This window comes from Epinephelus lanceolatus, chromosome 1, assembly GCF_041903045.1.
Source record: "Epinephelus lanceolatus isolate andai-2023 chromosome 1, ASM4190304v1, whole genome shotgun sequence".
Classification (NCBI taxonomy): Eukaryota; Metazoa; Chordata; class Actinopteri; order Perciformes; family Serranidae; genus Epinephelus; species Epinephelus lanceolatus.
This window is the reverse complement of record NC_135734.1, coordinates 15,160,138-15,185,671: the sequence shown is the minus strand read 5'-3', so window position 1 is coordinate 15,185,671 and position 25,534 is coordinate 15,160,138. Positions and strand designations below refer to the sequence as shown.

Here is a 25,534-nt window from a genome sequence, read left to right as displayed (position 1 = left end):
GTGTCGTTTGGTATTTACATATGTGATGCTGAATTTTAAGTTGGGCATTTATGCAAAAAGAGTCTATTTGTGCACACATGAGCATTTTGTACCAACAACATACCCTTAGCAGAAATATATACAAAATTAGGAAGTAACCGCCATGTGGGTGAAAAAAGGATACTGGCATTCTGATAATGATTAAAATGTAAATATAACTATTTGTTTACAAGAAAACCTCACAGGGAGGCGCCCTGTAAAGCACGAGTTTACTGGTCTGATGGTCCTGAAAAGCTCAGTGTGAAGTGCTGATCTTTACTGTTTAGAAACTGCAATTATTAATACATTGATTAAAAAATGATCAAGACAGTATAACCTGTTCTATCTAATCTTCACTAGATGGTAGTGTGGCACCATTAAGTATTAATCAGGAGCCATGTTGTATGCATACGTTTTTATTATTAATATCTACAGAAGCTGATAGCATGTATTGTTTTATGAATTCTTCAACTTAAGAACCAGCTATGGTGCTTTAAAGGTCACAGAAACAAAAATACAACGTCAACATGTTTGCTTTATTTCAGTATTATTGTATCCAGAGTTAAAAGAAAGAAAAGGGTCTGGGAGGGGGGGTCTGTGGACTTAATGTATTATAAGATAGCTGGCTCACATCATAAAGTTGGGTCAAATGTGAGCGGGGTTGGTTGATAAAGTAATAGTTGTTACTGTAGCTGAATTCTGAGATTAAAACCTATTCAAAAGATTAATAACACTATTTTTTGTTATTTTGAATCATCAGTGGCAAAAGTAATCAGATATTCCCTCTAACGAACTGCTTAAAAATGTTTGGTTTTAAAACAGGCATATTTTATTAAATGCACATTATTTTTGGTTCCTGTTTAAATTAAATTTTGAAAATGTTTCTATTGGTTGCTCATTTTTTGTAGTAATAGCATTTTAACACTGTGCCAACCAACTCTGTGATGGGTCTGATTAGCCCAAATGAACAATACGATTTAAATGACGAATCACCTTATTTCAGGGACCATTTGTGTACATTAAAACATATTCATTTATAGCTGAGACAGAATATATACGTTGTAGAAAATATGTTTGTTATATTTCTCACTTGTACTAAATGATACAATCAGCCCTCCCCTTTCCTGTTGTTGTTCTGAATTCCTGAAATAGACAATTTGAGTAGAACCGTTCCCCTTTTACAGATACTGTAACGGTCAGAGAGAAGTTTGAAGTCAACCTGTCAAAATCCACCGACACAGCTAATGACACATTTTACTTGTATGTCATTCAGCACGTAGAGGATTGATGAGTCCAGGCACATGGGAACAAACAGTTTTTATTTTATAATGCAAACTGCAACATATGAATTATATTATTTACCCAAAGGAGCAGAAAAAGGTCATATACCCGTGGCAAATAAATCACACAGTCTGTGTTAAATCTAAGTCCAACACAATATTATCTAAACCATAAAGGGAAAATCCACCCTAAAACAAAATGTACATTCCTTTGATGTCGGACAGTTCATTCTCATTTTGTGAACATTAAAGTCTGACTCGATGCCAGGACTCACCTTTTTCCTCAGCGGACAGCGCAAAAGGGACCAGACTTTATAGCAAAGTCAGTGATTTGTTAAGGGATATGGGCGAATATCAGGTGAAAACCTTTGCACATATTGGATCAACAAGCTCGGACATACAGTCGTTCTGTGGTTTCTGATTTGGGCTCTGTTCACAAATTTAAACTGAACTGTGTAAGATCATAGGATTCATAAAGTGAATTCTTCAGGGTTTTTGCTTCAAGAAGGCATCCTATCAAAGACTTTCTAAGCACAAATATAGCTCAGGTGAAAACTGAACCTCAATTAGTCGGTTCAGTTATTGCTTAGATAAATAATATTTACTCTACAAGAGAAAGATAAGTTTCACATTGTTCAGATGCATGTAAAAAAAAAAGCAGTTCTAAAATGTGGTGTCAAATTGACTCTTTTTTTTTTTTTTTTTTTGGTTGAAAAATCCCTGCGCTGTTGAAACAGTTTGCCATTTTGTACATCTGCATCAAGTCTTGGAAAGTTTCAGAAAAAGGATTAGTTGATTGGCTGAAAAACCAGCCATGTGACAAAAACAGTGACAGAAGTCTTTTGTAACTCTGGAAAAAAAAACAAAACAAAAACAGTAAATAGCACCATGTTCACTAAGGGCAAGCCAGAAGGTAAAGGGGGAGAAGCCGCAGGAGCACACAGAGTTCAAATGTGCACTTAAGTGCTGCGGCTCGCAACGAAACTGCTGATCCTTCAAAGTCACTTTTTGGTCTTCATTCTCCTCTGTCGTAATCTGGCTGTGTGCAGCTTATGCAAATATAGTCCTCCCTCTCTGCTCGCTCTGCAGACAGTCCTACACAGATCTGGTGGAACCACTGATTGCAGCTGCCGTCACATTGGACCCAATTTACCTGAAAAGCAGTAAGATGAGAAAAGTTAACAAACATGAACATAAATCAGTTTAACTCCTGCCATGAAAACTTCATGTAGCATATTCATTAGGAAGCCTGATATAAAACACACCTCGTCGCCCTCTGGCTCTCTGCACCATGGTGCAGCACACAGTGAGTAGTCTTCCTCTGAATCTGAAGCGGCGGGGTCAGACACTGTGTGTGTGGGAGAACAAGTTGGCTTGGCATCTTCGCTCCTCTCTTTGCTCTTCTTAGACTTCTTTTTGCGGCACTTCTTGGCCTTCTCGCTGTGCTGAGAGTCGGAGCTGTCCTTGCGTCGCTTGGTCCTCTTGCTCTGGCCGTTCACCGACTCCTTTTTGAGACTTGAAACTCCGTTCTGTGTTGAGACATAAATATTTCAATAAATAAACCAAAATGTTGTGATTATATATCTCAGTGTGACTGAGAATATGATCCACAAGCAACAGTCTTTGCTGTATTTGTAGTTACCTTGTTGTGGTGGGGGCTCCCTCTCTGAGACTGTTGGTCCTGTTCTGTGTCGTTCCCACAGGGGGAGCTATGTGAGGGCAGGGGGGCCAGTTTGTACAGAAGGTATCTGTACAGCTGCTCAGTTTCAGGCAGAGTGACCTGCAGCAGGAATCCCTCCACCATCAGCTCCTCCAGCTCAGGACCCAGACCTGTGACAAATATGGTGAGCAGTGGAGAATTCAGAGGTAAAATAACAAGCAAAAAATGCAAAGTATGTGTAAATGAAAATTTCTTAAAGGAATACTTAATTCACAAAATGATCATTTGAATATCAGTTACTCACCCTGTGTTACACTGAATCAGGAAGAAAACTAACTGAATGAAGAATCCAAAGACAGAAATAATCATTGATGAACTGAAGTCAGGGGGCTACGTTAAGCAACAGCACAACATCTGTTTATAATCTTTCACACAACTCATGCAGTATAATCCAAGTGTCTGGACAAATGAGACTTGAATTATTCTACAGGAGCTGTGTGAGTGTTTGTAAACATGTTTTGATATAGGTTTACTCCTGTTAAACGTCGACCCCTATGACTTCAGACTTTTCTCCGTTTTGTATTTTTGTTGACTGTCGAGGCATGCAAGGAAAACTGTTTTCTTCACTAACTCATCGTAACAGAGTGGGTAATTGATGTACAAGTGATAATTTGAGGGATGAAGTGTTCCCTTAGAGCTCTGACACTCACCCTGGAGTGGAACAGACTGGTGCTCTATATGAAAAAATGACTCGTTCATTTCCTGAGTCCGATGTGAAGATACTCCAAGTCCAACTCTCCCCTGAAACAATAAACAACCAGCATAAGTGTGCTTGCCAGTGATTGGTGCATCTTCAATGTCACTGATAAAGTAATCAGACCCTATGATGGTGAATTATATCAATAACAAGGTTCAAGACCAACATCTATTCAACTACATTTACGTAAGTGATAACTTGTGTTCCCACTGACCATCTTTGACACTTTCTCCAGCACTCCCTCTGTGCAGGCCTGCTGAACTCTGTGCTGCCATCGCACCGTCCTCTCTATGAGGAAGCGCAGAGCATCCCCTTCTGGCAGTCGAACCCGAATCCTCTGCAGCGACGCCAACAGAGGCAGGACCTTGTCCAGAGGGGGTTTCCTCGACCGCTGGCAAATTGGGCAAAGCCAGGCTTGGCCGTACTCAAGGTCCGCGGCTGTTGTTACACAGCCGCAGTGGAACACTTCTCGACAGAGCTCGCACTGCACCATGGCACCCGAAGGGGCCTTTTGGCAAACGCAAACACTAAGTGCACAACAGTTTTCAGCAGGAACAAGCTTGGACTCATTTGAAGCGCGCAGAGCCAACAAGATTTCCATCTCCCTCTGGCGGACCTCAGCGAGTGTGGCCATCTGTCAGGGAAGAAAATTAAACTTAATAAATAAAATTAAAGACTCAGTCAACAGTCTGACACCAGATTAGGTCTCATGACCCAGTGTTGTAATTAGGGCTGTCACAGTAACATCACCACACTGTGCTGAAACAGTGTTAATGATTGATAAAAAAAATCCATTATGTTTCCCTGTTCACTTTACGAGGCATCCATCCGGTCTTTTGTTGCACTGGGGGTAGCAGTTTACCCGGGTACTTTAGTGCCCTGCAATAGGCCTGACAGGCAGCACATACTTTTCAGCTGTGAGCTCATTGGGCAGTATATGCTGTCTGAGGCAGTGCTTCTGCATCCAATAAAAGGTATACATTTTTAAATACTTGCTCAGATAAAATGTCTAGTATATGCATTATGTGTGTTTTGAGCCTTTCTATTAAGTCTGAAAGTCCCACTGAAATGTGGTAGGCATTTCAATAAGCAGCTTCAAGGTCACCTGGGCTTTATACAGTTAAAGGCTCTTCTTAGCTGCACTGGCAGGAAAAAAAGGAAAACATTGAGTCTTAAAGAAAAAACTGCTACCTTTTTTGTGGATGTCTAAACAGTGTTTGTGTAAATGTAGTCGACTGTGAAATAAATTGTCAGCAAGTGCCATGCTGACAGAGTATGCTGAGTTCACAGCTTCAAAATCTGTTCTTCCTGCATCCAGCGCCATCATTTGACATTTGATGTGACAGAGACATACTTGGAGGCAAGAAAGAACTACTGCCAATTTCAGCTTGGACTTAAAGTCTCTGCCTCTGAGTAGCCAGGGGTCATGTTGTAAATGCCGCTCAAAAACAGAACTTCCTTGTTCTCTTCGCTTGTTTTGCAAACTAGCTACATTTACAACAGGGAAAATGGCATCCCAAACAGAAGTAAGACAAATGTTGAGTACAAACAGTACTCAACATCCGTCAAGAGTGCAGTACAAAGTGTACAGCCAAGGAAACACAGCAGAGAGAGGCCGAGGCTGCGGCTGCCGTGCAGAGGATACAGCCAGCAGGAACCCTCCAGAACCTGATCTGTAGAGAGCAAACACCGACTGGTGGTGCCTTTGTTCAAACTGCCCTCTGGTGCCAACAGAAACTGTATCATTCTGCTGCACTGATTTTCAGTGTGGGCAGTTTTTGTTAAATGCCGTCACAAATGCCAACCCTGAGAGAGCCTGTGTGTGTGTGTTACTATGTATGAAAGTTTAACGCCTCACTTAGTCAGAGATGTTTTGACACCTTCTTTGGGATCCCAAAGATAAACTAGAAAATACAACAAAGACTAGCAGGGTTGAGAGGGCAGATAACCACTAATTGAGTATTTTTGTCACCTAATTTTATTTTTTGAGCTCTCGTGCAATACATCCTGGTAGATGTGGGCACTGCCAGCACAGCTCCACAAGCAAGGGGACTCTTTCACAGTCAAAATAGCACACACATGTATTGCTTCATTTGACTACATTTCCTATTTCCCATACATTTGGTTGCTGTGAGAGAGAATAAAATCCAACAGCTACACTCACAGCAGAGGCTGAGTCCTTGCTCTCAGAGAGCGCTCTCTCCACGTCACACACAGACTCCAGTTTTGATGAAGATTTTTTACAGATCTGTGGAACCTCTTTTGCTTTTTTAGATCTTGACTTCTGATGTCCAGTCCCTACATCACACCTTGGGCAAAGCACCTGAAAACATAAAAGCAAACACACATTATTTATTGGTCCTGACATATTTGGCAAACAGCTTTAAAATGAGCACATCTATTAATATTCTTTTACCTCAAGGAGAGAGAAAGGGGAGTTTTTCAGTAGGAATGTCTTCGCTGCGCTCTCCTTCCAGGTCTGAACATCACAGACGAGGGCCTCCAGTCGACTGAGCGGGTCGAGCCTCACTGGAAGACCCTCTGCTCGGAGAAGCAGCTCAGAGAGGCTGTCCAGCACAGGAATACGCCCCCCGAGCTGCAAGTGTACACACACAAGATTTATAACCAAACTCAATCATCTTTGGCAGAGTGCTAAGTGCTCAGAACATTAAGCATGGCTTAAGTTTAAGTATATTTCACCTGAAGTGCTTCTGCTTCATAGAGCCATTTCTTGGCCTTGGTGATGACATCCTTCAGCTGCAGACAGTTGGGCAGATATGCAGGGATGTTTTCTACTTCTTGTAGAGCGGCGTCAAGTGTTTCTACGCTGTGACACGGCCTGTGAAGGGACATACACTTTGGTAAATAGACTGTACATGTTCTGGTTTTATATAAAGTTGGATGTTGAAGTGGCACTTAATCTTTTGTCTGGTATGTTTCAGTATCAAATCTTAGTTAAAAAAAATGCCTTTTTAAAGGACTTGGATCAGATCATATGGCTATGGCAGAGTCTGGTGTTTTATAGTGTGTAGTCTCTGTGGAGCCATCAGTGGGTTAAGCACTGTCACAACACCATGATCCTGTTTATCCACCATGATCCAGCTCTGCAGACTTGGCACATTTCACTCTGCACAATCTGAAGTTAAAGCTGATTTCAGGTTTACCGGTTTACAAACTTTACTGTATTTCAGAAAAGTTATAGAAGAGAACTAGAATTACCACCTCGCAGCTGTATGCCTGTACCAACCAATCAGCACAGTTTTCAAGGTGGGCAATACGATTAGTGTCAACAGTATCTTACCAAATGTCTCCCCTTCTGTTCCTGAGTTACTGCGTTGAATAATGGCCAGAAAAGTGTTTTTGCAGAGCATTATGATGTCACAGTGAGCTTTGAGCTTTGGCGACCAAAACTCTCATCAGTTCAACCTCAAGTCCAAGTGGACATTTGTGCCAAATTTGAAGGAATTCTCTCAAGGCATTCCTAAGATATCCCATTTACAAGAGGAGGGCGGACAGACAACCTGAAAACATAATGCCTGAGGCCACAGCTGTCGCCAGCACGGAGGCATGAAAAGCTTTTCAGAGCTTTCAGAGTTTGTCACTTATAACTAGTAGGGAGTAAGTGGGGTAGTGTGTTTGTACATTTGTAATGATAGCTCTGTCATTGCTGAAGTTATGATTTATTATGTTTTTCATGGTTAATTGATACAAAAAAATTTACCAAGCTTGACAACTCTGTTTCTGAAGGCTCTTTTATATAAAAAAGTAAAAAAAATTGTAAGAACAAAAATGAATAAACTTTGAGAGAAAAATAACTGTAGTATTTGAACCTGGTGAATGGATTATAATTACACCACTGACCACTCCTGACACAAAGCCAAAGCTTTTCAAATATGACCTAAGGCCCAGTGCAGCTTGGTGTCCTCACCTGGCTTCCATGAGGCTGAGCACCCGCTCCTCCCACTGCTCCGACACTGTCAGCAGCTCCTGCAGACGAGCCATGGCTCTTTCCACAGAGCTGTGAGGAGCCAAGCCCACGCCCTGGTCTATCAGCCTCCTCATGGTGTCCAGACAGAGGCTTTCTGGCCGGCTGCTGGCTTGCTGCACAGCCTCCAGCCAGCGGGCCTGCTCCAGTCTCTCCCTCAGCAGGGGCAGCTGAGGTAGCTCCACGTCCAGGCCCAGGCTCACGTCCAGCAGGTCCTGCAGCTCCAGCGGGCTGGGTGACTCATCAGAAAGGAGACGCTCGCTGCGCTGCTGAAAGTCATCCACCCGAGTCAAAAGGTCCTGGAGGAAACATTCAACAGGCATTTAGGGAATGAAATGTACTACTGGCACAAGACTTCATTCATAAATTCAGCCAAATTCACTCACATAAACCAAACGTTGAGACACTGTTAGACTTAAATGTGAACGTGTGATTTAGTATGGGCTAATTTTTCAAAGTAACCACTTCAGTTTCACTTAAAGATTCAGGTAGGCCTTAAAAAAAGTTGATGCATCTAATCCAAGCTTACTAACCTTTAGTAAAGGAGCCTGTCGGATGTTGCACGGCAGATTGTCTAACTGTCGGACAAAAGACCTCAGCTCTTCAATGGTCAACTCATTCTGGTTTTGAGACTTTCCTCCTCCAGAACGATACCTGAAATACAAAAAAAGAGATCTTAACAGATTTTGAAAACAGTTTTCAAAATGACAGAAACTAAAAGCAAAAAAAAAAACAAAGAAAAAAAAGGCAATGCTAGCATCTAAAAAAGAAAGCGTATTCTGTCACCTTTGTCTGGCAAGTTGAAAAGAAAGTACTAGCAGTAAAATATCTCCTTTAAAATGATACAATGGAGTCAATAACAATAATAAAGATAACTACAGTCCAGCTCACACCAAAGCATACTGGAGATGTGCAATTTCCAGAAAACACAAGACACCTATAAGTAATAACTTAACTGAGTCATCATTATACAATTAAACATTGTCGGGTGTGTTGCATAGGAGAACAATTTCAAATCATTTTGTCGTACCTCGTCTGCCTCTTTCCATTGAGGAGCTGCTGTGCCATCACAGCAACTTTATCAGCCTCTGATGCGACTGTGCGTAGCTGATCAAGAAGGCTGATGTGTGGGAACGCCTTGGTTTCTGCCTGCTCCACCAGACTGTGAAGCTCTTCCAAACCTGAGCAGAAAGCAGTACAAACTCTTAGAAAGCATAAAATATATGAAGTAACAGAAAACAGAGTGACAAGTGAAAGGTAATATTAATAACTAAAATTTGTAGTACAGAATGTTTCTAACTTCTTTTCTTGTGTCCTTTGTTCTCCAGGATGTCCTGCACACTACAGAGCCAGTCTCTATAGGACTCGGCACGCAGCTTTACTGATGCCATCGTGGAATACAACTCATCCAGTGTAAACTTGTAACTGCAGGGAAAGACAAAGCGAGGCAGTAGATTTACGATGATGATGGACGTTTGTCAAGGTTTAATAAAAGTAGTACTTCTTCTTCCTGATGCCAAATGTAAAATCACACTTTTGTCTAAATTTTTTATCAAGTATTAGCTATGATTTTTTTGAATGTGTTTTTCCTGAATGACTTTATTCCTAATTAATCCAAAAATACAAGCCCCATTTTAGGGTAAGTCTGATGCACGTAGCCTTTAGCATGCCCATAAGGTAGCTTAATTGATGTAGATGATTTACAATAGCGGTAAAAACACAAGTCAAATTCAGAAGTGAGTATGTTCAGTTGTCGTGGTTACTGAAGACTCACTGGAGTGTAAGGTTGCCATGAGGACAGGAGCAGAGGTCCTGGGTGTGGTACAGACAAACCATCTTGCCAGGACTACAGGCACAGGTGATGCCAGACAGGTAGCAGGTGGTCCGACACTTGAAGCACTGCCGCTCCTCGTCTGGGAGCACCTCATAATCAACTTGTCGAGATTGCACCACACCCTGGGGAAAATCATTCAAAGTCATTAGAGCTGCAGAGGAGTCAGAGGAGCTAAATGAGACAGCTGTGCAGAGAAAAATCGTCTCCTTCAAAAGTTCAAAGTTCTCTCCAATGTATTCTTAATGACATATCATTAACGGTGTACCAACTCTGGAATAACTGCCTCACAGGAGCTAATACAACAAACTGAAAAATATATGGGATTCAGACATATAATTCCAACAATTTGCACTGTTCAAATGTTTTGTTTCCATAGTGAAAATCAAGTCATTGTAATGATAATCACCTTTCTATAATACTCACCTTATTTCCTGGATGTCTAGAGTATGTGCTGAAATAATAAAACCACATCCTGCCATCACTGGACTTCATTTACCTACTAGATTGATTAAAAAAAGGACAATATGTCCTTGAAACAAGATCTCCTCACCATCTTGCTAATCTTCTCCCTCAGTTCTTCTTCTTCTAGGACCATCGCAGCAACCTCCTTGTACACTGCTTCCGCCAGCTCCACATCCATCGTGTCTGCTTTACAGGCCATGTTACAAATCATCTCGTCATGTGAGAAGACGCAGTACCTGCTCAGCTGGCGATAGTGTGCCACACAGTTACGGCCGATGGGCATCTGTCAGAGAATATATCAGTGGGTTTGAGTTTAGGAGTGATGTGCCAACAGGACCAAGAAAATGAATAATAGTAACAGGTGTCTGTTCCTGAAAATCTGATTTCTCTACCATAAAATTTGTGTCGAGGGTCTAAAATTTGTTTTCAGTCCAGTTTTGTAAATCACTTTGGGCTGCATCTTGGCATGAAATGTGCTATACAAATAAAAGTTGTCATTACGATACCATTTTTTATCACTTTCATTTTCCACAAATTCTTAGGATACTTTAATATTACTACGAGTGAAGAATATTTCTCAGTAAAATCCGAGAGCATGAACAGAACTTCTACTGTATGAACACCATGATTATACAGCAAGATGACTACATCTGGTTTGTGTAAACAGACTGCAAACAGATTTTCATACCCAGTCTATGGTGCAAAAGTTGACAGCTTCAGCAAAGTTGAAGCCCTGGTTGAATCCACTGTGGTATGCTCTGGGGAAAGTGATGACAAACTCGCCTGCACATTGGTTGGTACGATAGATCTATTTATCAGCAAGAAAAGAAAAAAAACAGTATAAGATGTAAGTGTTTAATAGTCCATGTTTTTACATCTAGATTTTGATTTTTTTCACAAAAAGTGCTAAGACACTGCAACATTTTAAAAATGTGTATCTTCTTTGTTGATTCCAAAGACGCATTACATCTGATCTATATTAACTAACCTGCTTTCTGTGCAACTCTGATGTGTGACAATTACATGTAAGGAATTTTGACATCACACTTTGTGGATAAAGATCTTACTTTGTTTCAGACATTCAAATGCGATGATTAATACATGAGTGAAACAGTGAGAGCAGGTTACCGGGACACCGTTGTTCATCAGCGTGTTGGGATTCATGATGGTGACCAGCTGGTGAAGGAGGTCTGGCTGGGCCTCAAACAGCTCAGGTGCCAGGTTCTTCATGACCGACTCGAGGTGCTCTGCAGCGTAACCAGGGGCCCCATACCACGTCTTCGGCTCCCCCCTGCAAACATGGTCAAAACTATTAGTGACACTTTGCAACAACACGAATTTCCTTGACGAATATAGATATAATGTTTCTGAAATAAAAATCAAATCTGCAAAACATTTCTTTCTAAAGCACCAGCTGTTGCTTTTCTACATTAAAATGACTTTAATAGATTCACGAGAGAGTTTAGAGAGAGCACTGTACCAGTGAAGGTAGTTTATGGAGTAGCTCCAGTGGTCCTCGATATGCCAGCAGAAGGAGGAGAAGCACATGCCCACATACAGCCAGGGTAACTTCATCCCACAGATGTCGGCTGTAATGTGAGTCAGTACGGAGGCGTCCAGCACCGGCATGTTGTTCAAGTTCCAGCCGCTGCTCAGGTAATGCTGCAGGTCAAACACAGGTCTCAATACTCAGCTTTACTTCTTAAGCAAGTATAGCCCTCTCCAGCTGGTATAATAGTAGTCATCGCTTGTAAAACTGATCATAACATTATATCAGTGTTGTTAAATTTCCTAGCAACCAGCCAAAAATCAACACTGCTTCAGTAAATACTGAGGGTTGTTTTGAAAAACCCAACATCATCAACTCTTATTGGATCTGAAGATCAATATTTCTGACATACTGTGTGTGGGCATGTTTTTTAGCTATCATTGAAGGTTGTGGAGATAAACTATCATATAAATTCTCCCCTTTACAACCCCATAACAACTTTTATTTTCCGTGAGGTTTCAGAGACACAAAAGGTACACAAATTTTTTGTATTTCCACCATCATTCAAGTTCAATGAATTAAGTTAAATGCACCAATTTATGAAGACAAACTAATTCTGACTGCAGACAAATATAATACATCATCTCCATAACAGCAAACAGATTGTACCTCATCCTCAGGAGGGACCTCAAAATGGCTATTACTCAAAGGAAAACCACTCCCAAACTCCTTGGAGGCGATGTCTGCTCCATACTCCACAGTGACATCCTCCTCAATGGTGCTGACTAGACGCCAGAACTCCTTCTCTACTAGCTCAGTGGGAACCATCTGAAATACACAAAGAGATGGCATGGTGTCAGAATATGTTTGTTGGTACCAATGGCAAGAATGTCATCTTAATTTTCTGTCTCAACTCCTTGCTTATGAGGACTGCTTTTCCCTGCTCCTCAATAAAGCCCCTTTCACATATGCAGTCTATCCATTTCTACATGGGGTCATGTGTGAATAGGAACAGTGATTGAGAATCAGGGAAATCTGTGGTGCTAATTTCCCGCATCAGATGTAGTAAATTTCAGCGTAGTTTCATGGGATCAATTTCACGGGTAGTTATCAAATACAGTTCAACAACATTGGCATCACACAAAAACGGCTCCTTGCCCGCCTTAAAATAATGAGACGTCTTTTGCCGCACACATGTACAGTACAGGCCAAAAGTTTGGACACACCTTCTCATTCAATGCGTTTTCTTTGTTTTCATGACTATTTACATTGTAGATTCTCACTGAAGGCATCAAAACTATGAATGAACACGTGGAGTTATGTACTTAACAAAAAAAGGTGAAATAACTGAAAACATGTTTTATATTCTAGTTTCTTCAAAATAGCCACCCTTTGCTCTGATTACTGCTTTGCACACTCTTGGCATTCTCTCCATGAGCTTCAAGAGGTAGTCACCTGAAATGGTTTTCCAACAGTCTTGAAGGAGTTCCCAGAGGTGTTTAGCACTTGTTGGCCCCTTTGCCTTCACTCTGCGGTCCAGCTCACCCCAAACCATCTCGATTGGGTTCAGGTCCGGTGACTGTGGAGGCCAGGTCATCTGCCGCAGCACTCCATCACTCTCCTTCTTGGTCAAATAGCCCTTACACAGCCTGGAGGTGTGTTTGGGGTCATTGTCCTGTTGAAAAATAAATGATCGTCCAACTAAACGCAAACCGGACAGGATGGCATGTCGCTGCAGGATGCTGTGGTAGCCATGCTGGTTCAGTGTGCCTTCAATTTTGAATAAATCCCCAACAGTGTCACCAGCAAAACACCCCCACACCATCACACCTCCTCCTCCATGCTTCACAGTGGGAATCAGGCATGTGGAATCCATCCGTTCACCTTTTCTGCGTCTCACAAAGACACGGCGGTTGGAACCAAAGATCTCAAATTTGGACTCATCAGACCAAAGCACAGATTTCCACTGGTCTAATGTCCATTCCTTGTGTTTCTTGGCCCAAACAAATCTCTTCTGCTTGTTGCCTCTCCTTAGCAGTGGTTTCCTAGCAGCTATTTGACCATGAAGGCCTGATTGGCGCAGTCTCCTCTTAACAGTTGTTCTAGAGATGGGTCTGCTGCTAGAACTCTGTGTGGCATTCATCTGGTCTCTGATCTGAGCTGCTGTTAACTTGCCATTTCTGAGGCTGGTGACTCGGATGAACTTATCCTCAGAAGCAGAGGTGACTCTTGGTCTTCCTTTCCTGGGTCGGTCCTCATGTGTGCCAGTTTGGTTGTAGCGCTTGATGGTTTTTGCGACTCCACTTGGGGACACATTTAAAGTTTTTGCAATTTTCCGGGCTGACTGACCTTCATTTCTTAAAGTAATGATGGCCACTGGTTTTTCTTTAGTTAGCTGATTGGTTCTTGCCATAATATGAATTTTAACAGTTGTCCAATAGGGCTGTCGGCTGTGTATTAACCTGACTTCTGCACAACACAACTGATGGTCCCAACCCCATTGATAAAGCAAGAAATTCCACTAATTAACCCTGATAAGGCACACCTGTGAAGTGGAAACCATTTCAGGTGACTACCTCTTGAAGCTCATGGAGAGAATGCCAAGAGTGTGCAAAGCAGTAATCAGAGCAAAGGGTGGCTATTTTGAAGAAACTAGAATATAAAACATGTTTTCAGTTATTTCACCTTTTTTTGTTAAGTACATAACTCCACATGTGTTCATTCATAGTTTTGATGCCTTCAGTGAGAATCTACAATGTAAATAGTCATGAAAATAAAGAAAACGCATTGAATGAGAAGGTGTGTCCAAACTTTTGGCCTGTACTGTACATCCGTCCCTTCCCCTTCCCATCTTCTTCTTCTTCTTCTTTTGAGTTTTACGGCGTCTGGCAAGCGTAAGTGTTGCATTAACACCATCTGCTGGACTGTCCCTTACCCCATCTATGCCAGCACTGCCGTGGCATGTGTGAAAAGGTGCAAGACGCAAATGTTCCTGAATGTTGTGTGAATAGCGAGAATCACTAGCAGAGCCTGAAGGGTCGTCCCAGTAATTTACCAGGAGTTACAGTATGTGTGAAAGAGGCTCCAGCCTCTTCACCTCTTTCACACTCTCCTTGCAGTAAGAGTATGTTCACAGGATGTGAGAGTGTGTTAGAGGGGGGAACACAGCATCTGATAAGACCATCAGGACCCTGTCTCTGGAAGTGTGCTATCAAAGCTTCTCTTTGTAACTGACAAGTCATAAAATAGAAGTAAAAGGACTGCTACCCTAACAGACCTCCCAAACTCTGCCTCAAGTCTCAGAAAACATCACAAGAATCCTTTTAAATTATTGAAATATTGAGTGCATGATCATTTTACAAGGGGTTTGGTGGAATGAATAAAAACATTTTATACATCAGTAGTGATATCAACACAACTTCTGTTTCCACTGTGTCAAATATTTTCTGTTTTGTAGTTATTACAGCTTTGGGAAAGCTACTTTAAGAGTATTTGACATACAAAATATGTTCAAATTTAATTATAAAACAGCATCCAATAACAGAGGTGTAACCTAAGACTGCCTATGAACGGACCAGTCCTCCTGTAGTCAGTCTCCTCTGCATGTTGCCATATGTACTGTCCATGAAACACATTACGTTAATGGGGCTCTCTAAGATGTTAGTAAGAGAAGTAATATAATTCTCACTCCTGTAGGTGGTAGCAACCATGAACAATAAAAAGTTATTAGAGCTAGTATAATTAGGTTTTTGCCCCCATTTTCAGTAATTGATAACAAACTTGAGCTCATTTAAATTGTCTTTCCTGGCTTAAAAAAGCAACATACCAATGTTAATTCCACTCTTTATTAATAGACATACTTATCCATGTCAATATCCCATGTTTTATCATGTATTCAAATATTCCGAAGCCACTGACCCTTTGACATCAGTAAACAGGGAGAAGTGAGAACAGAATGTAACCCATCGCACTTTACACTGTGATTTAGATACCATGTAATTACCAAGGAAACATGTTGACTAAGTAGAATGGAAACCACTTGGATGTCAATTAACAAGTGATGCAAACTCACATGAACTGGCATGTTGAAATAATCTGACTTGAAGGAATCGGCCATGTCTCCAAAAGCCTGGAGGGTGTAGCTCCTGCTCGCCTGCTCAAAGCCAAAGGCGACAGGAGGTTTGCCACATTCCTGTGAAAAAACAAAATTGGGAAAAAAAAATAAAAAGCTGAAATATAAAAGATAAAAACTTGGAGTTGTATTATATTTGTGAATACCAGGCAGATGATCTACTCTTGTTCCTAATTATGAGTGTCTCTGCCGGGATTAAGCTCCCTGGGGGTGCAGCTCACCTGAGCCAGGCACTTGGGACATCTCCAGTCACCTTTGGGAACGTCTGGGAGGGGCGGGATCAGACAGAAGATGTGATAGCTGTCGTCACAGCCATCGCACAACAGCAGGCGGTCCTCTGCAGTCCCATTACCACAAACCAGGCACATGTACTGGTCCACCTAAGGAGACGGGACAACTGTGAGCGCTGCCTTTGTTCTGTGATGTGTAATTTTCTCAGATGTGTGTAATTCAGAGCAGCATGCAACATTACAGCAAGGCAGATGTTTTTTCAATGGCACAATATTGAAATTATAGTGCTCTAAACCAACATTTCAACACAAAACAATATACTTACTTTACTTGAGGGAGGTCTGATCATCTTTTCTAATACAGTTTCTTCATATTCAGTTGGATTCTCCTGTTTAATGGGCTCCTGTTTCACCTCAGTGATTGCCATCCTCACTGAAAGACACAGAGGAAGCTCAATGGAGGCTTTAAGATAATATCACTTATTTTATCTGACACTTGCTTTATTCTTACCAGGTTCTTGTTTGCCAACATACGTTCCCATCCTCCTCCTGAGATTGGGACGATTCTGACAAATTTCCCCTGGTTCGGTTTTAATGCAGCCTCTCTGTTGGAGTCACAGCGAGAAACACAGACAGAATGAAAAACAGTTCTACATTTTACTGGGTCCTCAATAAGATATGAGGGAATAGTCTTTTAAACCAGACAAGTGGTGTGAAAAACACAAGGCCATATTCACAAAATAGATTAAGACCAACTCGTTGTCTATCAGAGCATTTCTGTGTGTAATCTGCACAAGAATATGAACATTTAGTTAAACATCCATCCAACAAACATTAGCATATCATACACATAATGAATTAAACATGGCACAAGTGGATATGCCAGAGACTGAGAGAGAGAGAGAGAGAGAGAGAGAGAGAGAGAGAGAGAGAGACAGAGAGAGAGACAGAGAGAGAGAGACAGACACACACACACACACACACACAGACAGACAGACAGACAGACAGACAGACAGAGAGAGAGACAGAGAGAGAGAGAGAGAGAGAGAGAGAGACAGAGAGAGAGACAGAGACAGAGAGACAGAGACAGAGAGACAAATCAGACTCACTTCAGATCTCATGCGTTTCGCTCGGCGAGCAATGCTACAGGTCTCCTGGGGCTGGACAGACTGCCGCTGCGGCAGGTCGTGAGGGGTGTACTCCTTATCTTTAGTGTCATTGGTCAAGGTGGCTTTCTGCAAAGAGAAGCAGGTGTGTGTGTCATTAAAGTGAACACTGCATTACCCTGACTAAAAATGAAGTGAGACAAAACTCTTAAAAGCCTCTACTTTTTCTATTTAAGCCAAATGAACAAAATTTGGATTGTGGACAAAACAAGATATTTGAGGATGTCATCTTCGGCTTTGGGATCGACATTTTCCACTATTGTGTAGACCAAACAACTGATCGATTAATTGTGAAAATGGTAATAATAAACTGTGTGGCATGAAAATGGCACGTAGATGGACAATGAATTCTTCCAATATCCATTCAATTTCTTACAATTCTATCCACCACTGCTCTGCTGGGAAAAGAAGACATGAGGGATAGTGGACGTACAGGCAGATTGTCTCCAGTCTGGAACAGGTTATATGGGTAGAGGATCCTTTCATAGTGTGCCCGCAGATGAGAGCCAATAGCTTTGCCTGGAGCAAAGCCCATCTTGACGGATATCTTCGTCCAGCGGCGTTCCTTGCAGACGGCATCGAAGCCTCCCTCTTCATTCACCAGCTGGGAAAGAGAGAAATTACATATTCAGTCTGTTTGCTTGAAGAGTGGTTTTGCATTTGCATGTAAATAAACATTTTATTGGGAATTTCTTCACACAAATAAACCTTTACAAAGTCCAGATTTCATAACCAGCCAGGATTTGTACGCACCTTATTCAGCTGGTAAAGATCCAAAATCTTTCTTTCCACGTGAGGGATTTTCAGAGTGCACCCTTGCAGCTCCCAGAATTTTGCTATTTGATCAAGGAAGTTGAGCTTAACCCTGGTCTGAGCCTAAAGCACAGTGAAACCAAAGTTATGTTATGTTTAGTATTAAGCATCTCATTGTTTATTCTTCAACAATGACAACACAATAACTGAACATTTTATATTATCAGATATTTTGAAGCTGTAAATTGTTTTAGAAAAAAACGGACAAAGACAGGAACATCAGCAATAACTTTAAATGTAGAATGCCAGAATATAATAATTAAAACGACAGGATTTTTTTTTTTAATTTATTGAATAATCCACTTACATGTATTGCATTTTATGCATCTTAAATAAATAAACATAGTAAGTTAATATACCTCCAACTCATTAAGCCTTTGTATCCGTGGTGTGAATTTCAGTCTGTCAACATCACAGGCAAATGGTGGCTGCCATTCCTGAGAGAATTAGAAAAACAAAACATTTTGTTAAGTAAACTGACACCTGGTTACACTGAAACACAAGCCAGTGAAACCAAATTTTGTTAAGCAGAAAGAGTTTATCATGTTAAACAAGGCCCTAAGTGAATACCACACAAAACAAGCCTCCTTCAGGGATAAGACTGGCATTACTGTAGATTTTTTGGGGGGTTATTTTGCCAAGAAATCCCATGAAAACACCAAAACCTAAAATGTGTTTCTGGCCTCCTCGGCCTGTCCGTGGCTCTCAGCTCCAAATCATTAACTCCAATTGAAGACTTTAAAACAAGCCTCAAAAATATATTTTTAAATATAATTTTTAAAAGGAATTTCCTAAACAAGGTGAGCACTGTGATTTTTACCAAACATTACTCTAACAGAGCAGACTTTGTTGAGGACTATTTCTAGCCACAGATTTGGTGTACTAGTGAGTATGTTCAGCTGCAGGACAGTGTAGGTGGGACGGGCCTTAAACTCTTTCTTTAAACAAATAAAAAACCATTCAGACCACCAGAGTTTTCCTTGTAATAAAGTTAGGAATATAATCTTAAGGACTCTTTGACCCAAATGAAAAGGTGAAAAAAAAGGGGAAGAGACCTCTGACTGTTGCTTCTTATCACTTCAGTGTGATATCTCAACATCTATCATCTGATTTTCTTTACAACCACGCCAGTAGTCAATAGGGAGGAAAAAATAAAAACACATCCAGACTACACACCCAGTCTGCACATCCAACAGACTGCAGTTATTCAAGTGAACCCAAAGACTGTCATTAAAAGCAGAGCTACAGGAAGTCGTAGCATGTCTGTGCAAACATGCACAGTTGCTGTGCACAGGAAAACAAGTTTGTCAATACTGGTGATCTAATAATGGCTCATTAAAAGATTGTTTTTTTCTGCAAGCACAAAACTAGATGGGAAATAAGATTTAGGCTACACGATATACATTCAGCTGCACGGCAATGTTAGGGGTGATCTCAACCTAAACATTAAATGTCATCAAATGTTTATCAGAGCCTTTGAATTAAACTGTCTTATTTATCAAATAACATGCAGTTGTCATCAGGATGTGATTCCACCGAACACACAAAAATATTACAGTGCTGCCTGTCACTATGTGAAGGACTGAATTACACCAACGTAACAGCACCATCTGTCCTACTGACAGACTAAACACTGACATGTCTGATATTAATGCACTTGCACACTGTATTAAAACAAACCTACTCCTGCTAGACCACACAACTTCCTGCCAGACTAGAGAACATGGTGTCAGTGATGGCTCAAGAGTCAGCAAGATAATCTCAGTTTTACATCATTAAATGTGTGATACATTTGTCATGACTGAGAAGATTTACAAATGAGAGCAAAACAACTTGTGAAACTGTTTCCTTGAGTGTGACAGAAAAGATGCTATCCTGCCCCACGTGAAATTGATACATTGTTAAATTGTTACTTTGGTAGCTAAAGAGCCGTCATAAGTACTAAAAAAACTCCAAACACGTAGAGTTAAATTGTCCAGCTATGTCTTTAAAGATTTCCAAGATCCCAGAGTCATTTTTGACACCGTGGAACAGACAGAAATGCTTATCTAAGAGACAAGTTTCAGGTTTTAGATTTGCCCTTCAAACAGTATGCAAGAAATGTTCTCAGGCAGCACATTAGCCAGTTTTTACACTGTTTTGATGTGTTCAAAAATAAAGAAATCAATAAACTCTAAATAAATCTATACAGTAAAAGTATGTATACACACACCGGCTCTGACACAACACTGAGTGGATGGTTACTTTTTTCTTCAATGGCTCAGATTTTGAGCTCAACATTGTGTTTAGGCTTTAAGAAAAACCAGACCACATCATAAATACCAGTCTAAACTAGATTAACTGAACAGGCTTGCAGGAGCTTTACAAGCAAGGTACAGATTTGTTTTCCAATAGTTTTTACCCCAAACTAAAAAGTAATAAGTGCAACCTAAATCTACAATCTGGAAATTTGCACAAAATTCACTCTTAGTACAGAGTCATTAGTGGAGATATCATATCTCAGCTACAACTTGTTATTACATAACCAAATGAAGCTATTCAATTTTGCTTTAAAAATCCCCAAGTTCACATCTCAGAGCCAAACTTTAACTTACACTAGATTGCGAAGGAAAGTGAAGGTGTTTCATTGGCATGCAAGATGTATAAACATGTGACTTGACTAGGCTAGGCCTGGAAATTTGGCTACAGCTCTGGATCTAATTCAAACTTTAACTAACTCACAATATTTCTTAATGGGGATACACTAGCATGTTCTTTAGAAAAATAGTCAGCATTTTCTTTACAACTGACCACCTGCTGCGTGCAATGTTTCTGTGAGGGTTAAGCACTAAAAAAAAAAATTTACACTAGGATGGAAATGCTGGTCAGAGTAGGGACAACAATAGCTGCATTAACACAACCTTATCATCTGTAGACAAAGCTGGATTAGAACCACAAATGTCCTGGCACAAGAGAAAAACAATCACCGAGACATATGGACCTGCACTGGGAACTGTTTTCTTTTTTTAAAATCATCCTTCAAACACAAATCTTACCACACGAGTTAAGATTACAAGTGCAGTTTTGGTCTTAACATGACAGGCCTTCCGCCAAACACAAAATGACAAATACAAGTGGTGAGAAGTTAACCACAAACAGCCTCAGGATGAAAACCATTTGCATATGTGCTCCTAACATCTACAGTCAAAGTGTGACCCGTGCAAAACCTTGGAGGAAATACTGACCGCATACTGTGCACCCAGAATTCACTAATCAAAAACAGGTTTTGGTGCAATGTCTTCTTCTTCCCTTCTAAAAAAAAATCTCTTTTGTTTATACTGGAGAAAACTGAAACAAAGAAGAGGAGATCTTAGGCCAGATCATCATCTAAAAAACACAGGTTGTTACATTTACACAGTGTGAACCTTTGCCATACAAGCTTCCAGGATACCCAAAGCCCTCTTTACACAAACGCACAAAACAAATACACTTAAAAAATTCCCTTAGTAGAAATCCACTCTCATGAGCTCGGATCCACATTGCTGAAGGATTCAAGATTGTTTATTGGTTTGTTTAGCCCACACGCCACCCTGGAGCCAAATTTTGGTCTGAATGTTCAGTAGAAACTACTGGTGCATGACACAGAGCCGCAGACAATGGTGCTTACACAGTGTTGAACAAATGCTGGAGTTTGACCTTAAAAAGTGATTTTCGTCTCCTTTTGGTAAAATCAGTCAGTTGTATGTTTATTAGTGAGCAGGCATTGTATTTGAACTTTTTGGAAATACTGCTCCTTACCATATGGTATTTAGTTTAAAAAAATAAATGGCCTGCATTTTAAAGCCCCCCATAAAGATGCCACAGTAAATACAAATGACTTGCAGTAAAAAGAAGCGGTTCAGGCTAGGGTGTAGGCTACAGCTGTGTTTCTGACAATTTCTAAATGATAAAAATCTCTTTTTTCTATGCACTGGTCAACCAACAATTCCTTGCTCAAGCTATGACTATCTACATCCAATCTTTGCCCAAAGCTTTTGCCACAGCCTTCTTTTGTTTACATGAGCTGTGCATAGTCAGCCATGCCTTCATATGTAGGTTTCTTTAAGGGCGAGCAAACGCCAGGCAGTCCTCCATACTCCCTTTATTTGGTTATACTGGCTCATTCACTCCTACCCGTCCAGTTAAACCGTGCAAAATGGGCTTTAACAGCCTCCTTATTCCTACCAAAGATGAGCCTCATGTTATCTGACGGCATACAGATTGCATAATTTCCACACATGAGCTGAATGTTTTTTTTAACTGACACGTAGATAAATCCCAGAAATTATGTCATCAGTCATGGTAATGTAATTTATTCCAGTAGAATTTGCCTTTTATCTAATTTGCGTGGAGGCTTGGACACACCCTTTGAATAAGCTGTCGTCCCTCTGCCATCATCACAGTGTATCAGAAATAAGGTCAGTGTGAGATTAATTTGAATTCAGTCCATTTTGGGAGGAAATCTGTAACTATGGCGTCTTCTTTATGCCCTGAAAATTTAATATTTGACGCATGCAACGTGTTAGGAAGGTGTGGATTAATGGCAGGACTCTCAAATCATAAAAATATATATGTTTAAAAAATATATAAATATACTATAAAGTCGAAGAGTTGTTTTATAATGGGGACATAACGTTATTCTGCAAGTTAGCCAAGACATAAACGCTGGCGACCATGTGAAACAACCGTATTAAAGTATGTTTTAAAGATGATAAAGTCTGATAAAACAGAAACAGTGTCCGTTGGGCTCCGTGTCAAAGCGTCGCTTCTCTCCATAAACAGTTGGTCACCGAGCACGTACGTAACGCTAGCCAACGTTAGATGTCAGACAACTGCAGCTTTAAACGGGCCTTATTAACGTTAACGTTAGCTAGGTCACCTCATACTGGCTAAATACATCAAAATCCTGACGGGAAAGTTGTGTTCTACATTTAGCTAACTATTTAAAAACAGTGCTTAAATTATTAGTTTAAATCTTGGTGAGCTAATTTCCGTGCGCCCCGTCCAGGAAGCATTTCATACTGCGCTAACGTAAACACTTTCCATTATATTTGCATACAGGCAAACTTTAGCGTTTGAATTATTTTTTAAAAAATTCTGCCCTTTAGGTTGACGGTTATAAGAAATACACACCTGTCTGTCTGGGGGTTAAAAACTTGACCAGGACACACAGATTTATTAGTGTGAGAGAGCTTCACCATCGTTGTTGCAAACACAACACAGTCCAAGCTCTGGCTAGCTGACAATTCAACTCGGAGCCGCAATCCGCCATGTTGAAACCTGTCTAAAAACACAACTTTGCCTGCTAAATTACCAACAGCAGCTGAGGCCGACACGCAACGCCACAAACAAAACATCGCATAACTGACAAAATGAAGAAGAATACTCACCGGCGGCGGTCGGACCTTGCAGATGCCAGTTTTCTCTGCAATGGGTCGTATTTTGTTGATGTACGCAAAAGGGTCGGCAAATTCCTCCCAGCTGGGCTCAAAAACAGGGCACTCCGGAGGGGGAATGAACTCATTCAGCTGTGGTTGAGTCATCGTTGCATCTTCGGTATGACTGCAGCTGAAATATTTTCTCAAAGAGGCTTCGTCACGCTCGAGGTGATATTCTTGTCTTTCAGTTCATGTCCACTCTCCACTCATTGAACTCAAAGACGAATTATCTAGTTGGAAGCGAGAGGTGACAGTCAGAGATTGTGTGCCTCCGCTTCAAAAAGTAGGAACTCACACATTATTCATGCTACACTCATTTTTAAAGCCAGTTTGCACTTATATTTCACACAGGCGTCCTGTTTGACCAGTATTTCACACGCCAACACTAACTGTGTGTATAACTGTTTTAACTACACTGATTCAGTCCTTCCATATGTTTGAAGTAGTGCATGACTGTTAGATTAGAGTAAACGCCTCAACCGTTACTTCACACCATACTTTACTACAACCCTAAATAAAGTACGTAGGAGTCTCCTCGCGCGCAGTAAACACTTTGTGAGCACAGTGCTCTTTAGTTAAGGATTATATAGTTTATTGGTTCCGTGGTTTCCTATCAGATGATTGCCCCCCTGTTGGATGAGTTTGATTCAAACACCGTGTTGTCACGCGGGTGTACACAGGCGAGCCGGTTGACAAATGAATGACTAGTTGCAACCGGCTCTTCCTCGGCCCGCCCGGCTCAGCCTTAATAATAGACGTATCAGACGGTACGTTGAGTTTTCTAATCGAACACACCCACTAGATCGCTGCGCGCTGACCGGCACTTCGTTTTTAAATGGTCTAGAGGAGCTCGTTGATTGGTAGAGACCACGGTCATATGTTGATACTTCAGCTGTTATGTTTTAATAATAAACATTTTAATTGAATAATTCATTCTTTACTGACTCCTGAACGCCTCTGGTTTAAAGTGCAGCCTTTATGACATAGTAAAATACTATATTTTATTTATTTTTTTTGTTGAATCATTCATTAACAGTTTTTGCCTTGTGCATGAGGCCACTTGCTAATTAGTACCAATCATATACAGACACACATTTAGGGGGTGATCATTTAACTGGAAAATGCTTATATAAGGGTTTGTGTTTAAACATACAAGATTTATAGCATTATTTATTTATTTACTATTTTGTGTCATGCACACAAACATGTACCCAAGCCTCATGGGTTTACAAGACACCATTTTATCATTGCAGAGATCACTCCAAAGTACATTATTTGACTGCTCAGTCTCCAAACAAAATACTCTGCCTTCTATCCCACGTCCAGCAAATAAATTCTGCCACAAAATGGTTCCTCATTTAAAACATACCTCAAATTATTCATGGTTATCCAACTAGAAGTAATCAACATAAATGGAGTGCAATGAAAAGTGCATCCCTCATGTCTCCCTATGCAGCTCAGTAAATAAAAAAATGAACCTATGTTACACATCAACAAAGTGTGTCCTCCTCTGGAGTGGCACTAAACCTACCAATCTCTAGGTCTAATGGTAATGTTGCTGAGCGTAAATGTGCACATGGGGATCTTTGCCTTTTGTTTGAATTATACTTCACATAAGGCTCTACACTGTAGCTATTCTTTATGAGACAGTAAGCTGGTAATTTTGGCTAATAGTATAAAGAGACCATTTTCTCTATACATAAGAAATATTTTACTCCTTATCCACTGTTGTGGAAAATGAATGAAAAGATGTCCCAATTAAATATCTTTTCAGTGACTGCTCTTTACCTATGAGGGGGGAGGGGTGGTGCAAAAACGGGGAGGCATGTCAAATAATCCTTTAAGCACTGAGAGGGACTTATGTTTTTTAATTAGGTTTAGGGGAGGGGTATACAAATTTAAGTGGTTGTATTTTGTATTTATCTTACCACTGAGTTTTAAAGACAACATTACTTACTTTCACCCTTTATTATAGCCACAAACATCAAAAACAGAAATTGTCGATTTTGAAATTTCCAAGGGTTTTTGGACACATCATGTGCAATGAAGGCTTCTGTCAGAAAAAGAAGAAGAAGAAAAAATAAAATCTGAACTTAAAATTGTGGTACTTCAACAAAACCACTTAATTCTATGTCTTATTTAAGATTTGGCTAAAAAGAAACTGCAAAGCGGCGTCGGTGACGAGTAAAAAACCAAGGCTTTTTTCCACACCAGGACATCCTCTTTGACTTTTAACTTGCAAACATCAAAGG

The 25,534-nt window shown here is 40.6% G+C and overlaps 1 protein-coding gene across 2 annotated transcripts; it reads right to left on the bottom strand.

Annotated features, from left to right (window-relative positions):
• Positions 1-1,702: 1,702 nt before the first annotated feature.
• Positions 1,703-23,555, bottom strand: kdm5ba (lysine demethylase 5Ba). Of its 2 annotated transcripts, none has more exons than XM_033626809.2 (27): positions 23,235-23,555; positions 18,186-18,263; positions 17,767-17,889; positions 17,447-17,617; positions 16,957-17,082; positions 16,359-16,452; positions 16,174-16,280; positions 15,839-15,997; positions 15,558-15,677; positions 12,155-12,313; positions 11,477-11,658; positions 11,125-11,287; positions 10,685-10,804; positions 10,085-10,279; positions 9,475-9,656; positions 9,001-9,125; positions 8,731-8,881; positions 8,234-8,354; positions 7,644-7,999; positions 6,416-6,554; positions 6,132-6,311; positions 5,880-6,038; positions 3,930-4,349; positions 3,669-3,759; positions 2,941-3,128; positions 2,564-2,827; positions 1,703-2,451 (listed from the first exon to the last, which is right to left on the bottom strand). In XM_033626809.2, the coding sequence occupies exons 1-27, from the start codon at positions 23,385-23,387 to the stop codon at positions 2,314-2,316; spliced, it is 4,464 nt and encodes a 1,487-aa protein (XP_033482700.2). In that variant the 5' UTR covers positions 23,388-23,555; the 3' UTR covers positions 1,703-2,313. The 2 variants fall into 2 exon arrangements, with proteins under 2 accessions (XP_033482700.2, XP_078021288.1); XM_078165162.1 differs by having other exon boundaries at positions 17,390-17,617; positions 23,235-23,549.
• Between the last annotated feature and the right edge of the window lie 1,979 nt (positions 23,556-25,534).